The sequence below is a fragment of the Pterocles gutturalis genome, unplaced genomic scaffold (assembly GCF_000699245.1).
Source record: "Pterocles gutturalis isolate BGI_N339 unplaced genomic scaffold, ASM69924v1 Scaffold39307, whole genome shotgun sequence".
NCBI classification, from domain to species: Eukaryota; Metazoa; Chordata; class Aves; order Pterocliformes; family Pteroclidae; genus Pterocles; species Pterocles gutturalis.
In genome coordinates, this window is record NW_010111567.1 from 1 (window position 1) to 5,419 (window position 5,419).

At 46.9% G+C, this 5,419-nt stretch overlaps 1 protein-coding gene across 1 annotated transcript; it reads right to left on the minus strand.

Moving 5' to 3' along the window:
* Positions 1–72: 72 nt before the first annotated feature.
* LOC104457694 (chromosome unknown open reading frame, human C1orf228) lies at positions 73–2,650 on the minus strand (the record flags this gene model as incomplete). The annotated part of the gene is made up of 5 exons (XM_010073770.1): positions 2,439–2,650; positions 1,997–2,065; positions 1,309–1,475; positions 328–524; positions 73–157 (listed from the first exon to the last, which is right to left on the minus strand). Coding segments are annotated over exons 1-5 (724 nt in total), but the record flags the coding sequence as incomplete, so codon positions are not given.
* Positions 2,651–5,419: the final 2,769 nt, after the last annotated feature.

A 5,419-nucleotide genomic window follows, 5' to 3' on the forward strand; every position in this document is an offset into this window, starting at 1 on the left:
GGCTGCCATCCCCGGCCACGGCCTCCCCCAGATCCCCCTGACCACCGCCCAGGGTTGCAAGACCAGTCCTACCTTCGTACTGGACCTCCAGGTGCGCTGAGCACAGCATGCCCAGCACGGGCTCTACAAGGGCGGAGGGCACCTCTCCCACCACGTCCTGGGGGGAAAAGGGCAGAGTGACAGGGAGAGCCTTCATGCTGTTCTCCAGCGGAGAGGCTGCGCAGTGCAGCCCCAGCACCAAGGGGACTGGCACAGCTCCTGCCAGAGCAAAAAGACAGATTTGGGAGCTAACGCTGCTCCTCACCCCCAGCGTGGCCCACTACCCACCTGCATGACCGCGAGTGTCTGCAGAGCCATCTGCTGCGCGTGGGGGGAGGCACACAGCAGCACAGCGATAAGGCCTTTGTAGACTTGGTTCTGGTACTTGGGATTGCCGCGGCCCAAAGAGTCCATCAGAACCCGCACATCTTCTTGAGCCTCTGCTGAGCTGGAAGTGGCCAAGAACTCCGCAAGGGATCGCACCCCTGTGCAGAGAAAGAGATGCCAAGTCGTGTGCCCGGATGGGTCAGGTCACCCACCTCGGCTGTTTCACTGACACCCCAAGAGAACCGAGCACCACATCCCACTTGAAGCACAGCCTGAAGAACAGAAGCCAGAAAAAATGTTTGTCTTTGTCAGGAGCCACAAGATTAACTGGAAAACCAGTCGCAAAAATTCTCAGCTGGAGTAGGTGGTCAAGGCCCTTCTGCAGGTGTCTACATGAGCAGAGAATTGGCACTGGGATGCCAACAGCGCTGCTGGGGATCCCTCTGCTGATCCTCTGCTTCGTCTCTCTTGGAGGAAACTGTGATGGCAGGCATCACCCCATAGCCTCTGACAATGTAATCTGAACTACAGAACAACTAATGAGGTTTGGCTGCCACTGCCCAGGAGAAAAAAAACAGGAAAAAAATGTTGTAATGCTCTTTCAAAAGACACAAACTGCAAAACCCTCCCACCCTCAGAGGGGAAGTCTGGGAAAGTTTGCAGTAGGTGAACGCTGCAGATAAGAATGGAAACTTGTTTTGTGGTTTCACTGGAGCAGTTGCAACCAGCAGGACAGCAATAGTGCATCAAAAGAAATGACTGTAAAGAAGAAAGCTCATTAAAAACTGAGAGAGGGGATGAAATGCAACCGCTCAACAATAGCCGAGACTCTGAATGAACTTCTTCCAGCCAAACGCTGTGGACAAGCAGCCCCGGAGGCCAGAGGTCAGGGAGAACATCCTTGCCTGATTAGGAAAAAGCACGTATGGACATGCCGCCTACCGTAGCTTTCACAAATGAGCTCCTTATACTTCCTGCCAGCATCTGCGACAAGCTGCAGCAGCTTTACAGACTCCCTTTTGTCCTCTTCTTTCAGTTGGTTCAGCCCTAGTATTTCCAGGAGAATCAAGACACCTCCGATCTCCAGAAATTCAATAAGGTATCTGCGTCTGCAAGGACAGGGGGAACAAAGCCAAAAGTGTCATCTGCCTCGGAGCCCACCTTCCTGTGTCAGCACGTTGCTCCTGGGAACCATCACCTCCTGCCTTGCTGCAGTGGGTGCCCGGTGCCCGGGCAGTGAACACGCGGAGGCGCAGCCTGGAGCGCAGAGGCAGTTGCCCGCCAGCAGCACGTCTTGCTGCCAGCAGGTCACCAATTTCTATTTTACCCTGTACTCATTTCAGATATTAAACCACAGGCACAGAAAGCCCCAGCTCCACACTCAGGCTCTCACCACACTCCTTCCACATCACATCAGTGACCTGGTGCTCTGGAGACACCACAAGCAGTGGATTTGGTTTTGGGAGCATTTGAAATTCCTACCACAAGCCTCAGTGAGGCCTGCCTTGCCTGAAATGCTTACACAGCCCTCCCAAAAGACCACCCAAGTCTTGTTATTTTATCTACTCACCCCCTCACCCTTGCATGCCCTCCCCACAGCACCCCTCACGCAGTGCCATTCTGTACTCACCCACTTGCAGCAGATAAGAAGATGCCAATGGACTTGAGCAGCTTGTTGAGGCATGTGCTGTACATGTAGCTGTTTGACGAGGCTAAGGAGAGATTTACAGACCATCGTAGTGTCCCCCAGACTGCCTTTGGCAATGTGGAGGTCTGAACCATGTACTCTGCGAGAGAGCATGGACCTTCCTTTCACAGGCACGCAGAGGCAGCACGCTCATCCCAATATGAGAAAATCCACTAATTCTAGGTCCCTGAGAGTCAGGTTACATTACTTTCCCTTCAGCTCCATCTTTAGATACTCAGGGCTTTTTTAACCCTGCAGAACACCGCTGGATATAGATGTCTCCATACAGAAGCATATTATTTAAACTAATTTTTGGTAGAGAACTTTCCCTTCCTCCCCATCCCACTACCATATGCCACCTCCAGCTGTCCAGGGAAACAGATACGTCATCCTGAGCCATGCTGTTAGGCGAGCCAGAAACAAGCTGGCTCCGTGGGAGAACTCAAGCTCGAGCTCTGGTTCTGTCTTGCCATCATTGCTTTTAATGAAGTCATCCAGGATGCGGTTCCGAGCAACTTTGTGGGCATTATCCCATTCCTGCAAGAAACCCATGAGTTTCCTGATGGCCTCCTGCTCTTTGACAGAAGTCATGATCTCTTCTGCCTAAGGAAAAGTGAGAAAGAAGTTAAAAAATAGCTTTGAAGATAGAAGAGGTCGTACTAAGGAGTCACCACTAGAATCACATTTAAAATCTCTGGTAAATAGTATTAAAGCACTTACTAGCCATTAATTTAATCTAATTTTCTTTTATACTTATTTCATCAATAGGAAAACTGAGGCAAAAGGAGAGTTCCTGGTCTGCCTGAAGCTGCACATTGAATCTGCACCAGACTTGAGATTATTTTCCAGGGCAGGTGGCTTCACCGCAGCAGCTCTCTTCTCTGTTAATAAAGTCATTTTGATGTTACCCATTACCCTAGCCTCGGTTTCTCACTAGCCTCATGATATGAACACTGCATCTCATACCTGACCTGACAGAGAATAAATAGGGTGAAATGAGCGCACAAATAGGTATGGATTTACGGGGAGTGACAGGGTCAAGGGGGCTGTAAATGCCTGTTAGCACAGCAGCGCAGCATGCCCTCACTCACGTCATGGAGCGACAGTCATTTGGACTGGGCCCACATCCACTCCAGGAAGATGTGCTTGGCCTTGGCAGTGGGAGAGCACTTTGGGACCCTTTGGCATGACAGACATTTGTTCTGTTTTATTCTTATCTAACTTCTATGGAATGTTTTAAACAATCTAAGAAAACCTGAACTATAAGCAATAAGACAGAAACTCCAGAAACATTCCTTGCCAGCACTTCCTTCCATCCCTTCACACAGGTGTTCAATAAAGCAAACCATATTTTGCCAAATTTATTTGGCGCACTTTTGACTCAGTATGATATCCCTTATTCCAGCTTGACAAATGTGCACTTAGTAGGGGGATGACATGTCAGAGGATTAAGTTCTCCATTCATTCAGGTAGGTGAGAATTCCACTGACATGTATGTGTTTGGCTTTAAGACACTGACTGATCTCAAGGAGGCTCACAGTTAAACATCAGTGTCTGTGTACATACACAGATGCAGAAAGAGGGACAAGGTCACAGACAGCTGCATTAGCACAGCTACCTTGTCCTCCACCAAGCTGTATCAATGTGCCTGAGGATAAGAAAGGAATTCATGCCTTGTCTAACACAGTTCTTGGACTTCCTCCATAAGAAAAGCACTATTTTATGTTTTACTTAAAGTGTGGTTTAAGAGAAAAAAAAAGTTAAAATGACACAAAATCTTTGGGTTTCAGAAGGTTCTTTCAGTGTAATACAAATTGCCAAGATTACCAATTTCCTATCTACAAAGTTCTTAAGTCACTTCTCCTAGAATCTGGAGCAAAGCCCCAAATCAGGTCAGAATATCTCCACAATCTAGCTCAGAAGTAACTTTCTATTGCTATTATCTGAACCAGACTGAAAACAATGACCAAGAAGCGAACAGTGCCTGAAAACAAACAAGCAAAGTCTTCAAAAAGCTGCCTAAGAAACAATGTTTGAGAACTAAAATGAGATTAAATTTCATTTGGGAATTAACGGTCTGTACTCTGTAAGGAGTCTGTGTCCTTGGCAGGGCATTTTCAGGATCTCCTTTACAGGGAAGCAGGTTTAAAATAAATCCATTTTCCCAAAATAGTTGTGATTGAAAATGTTATTAGCCATAACAAATGTTAGCGCTGACAGGAGAATGGCGTGTTAGGGGTCTCTGGTGAAACAGTCAAGTGAAAGACATATTTCACATTACTGCAAGCATTTTCCTGTGATTTACAGAATATTTGTGAAACATTACTTGCAAGGCATATGATTGATATTGAGAGAACAGCTAGTGTGTAGGGGAATCTGTATTTCACAGAGACTGTTCGCATGAAATTTACAGTCCCATAAAGTGCTCCTGTGTCCTCAACAGAGATCTAGTTAAAAGAACTTCACAGTCTGAAACATCCCAAAATTGATTCTAAATTAACATTTCCATATTTATGTTTGAGATGCTGGTGGTGTAATGCTATCCTATTTTTATTGAAGCTGCAGTAACCCCCCACTATTCAGAACTACCAGCACCAGCCTCTGGATGTGAGGATTTTAGTGATACAAAGGGGTTGCCTAGGAATCAATAGCAAAAAAATGAAGAGTTTGAAACAACCATCACATGAGGCTTCTGAGGATACAGTGGTATCTGTCCCTCGCTACTATAATAACAGCATCTGCTGACAGAGCAGTCTTTAAGCAGACATTGCAAAGTACCCTGAAAAATGTACATTAATATTTTTATTATGACCGCTTTACATATGGGAACACACAGCCACAGGGAAGTTAAATGACTTGCCTGAGTAATTTGTCAGTGCTAGTGTTAGCACATAACTCCTGTTTGTTGGCTTCAAACTCTGCTCTTAACAGTGCTGGGTTCCCACCCTAGTTCATTGGACCTAATAATCAAAACAAAGCTGGGTCAGGGCAGTGCTTTATTCCTGCCAAGACAAACACAAGTGATTGAGGAACTGGCTCTGGCAATTCAGCAGATCTTTACATCTAGAGTGCTGCCAAATCATCAGATTGATATCAGAAGGCAGACTGGTGTTGCGTCTACCCCAGTCCAAGGGTGAGGTACCAGGGACCGATAGCCTTGGACTCATGGAAGGACAAGAGTGATGGTGGTGTTACCTTTGCATCTTACAACATCAAGGTTGTGCCCAGCCTCAGGTAAAACTTAAAGCTTCTGTTTCCCTAACAGGTTTCACCCTCTCCTGGCATACCTCAAGTCCGCCACAACCCTCCTTGCACACAATGCACCTTCCTCAGTGTACCGCAATGCCTTCTACCCAGCCCCTACCA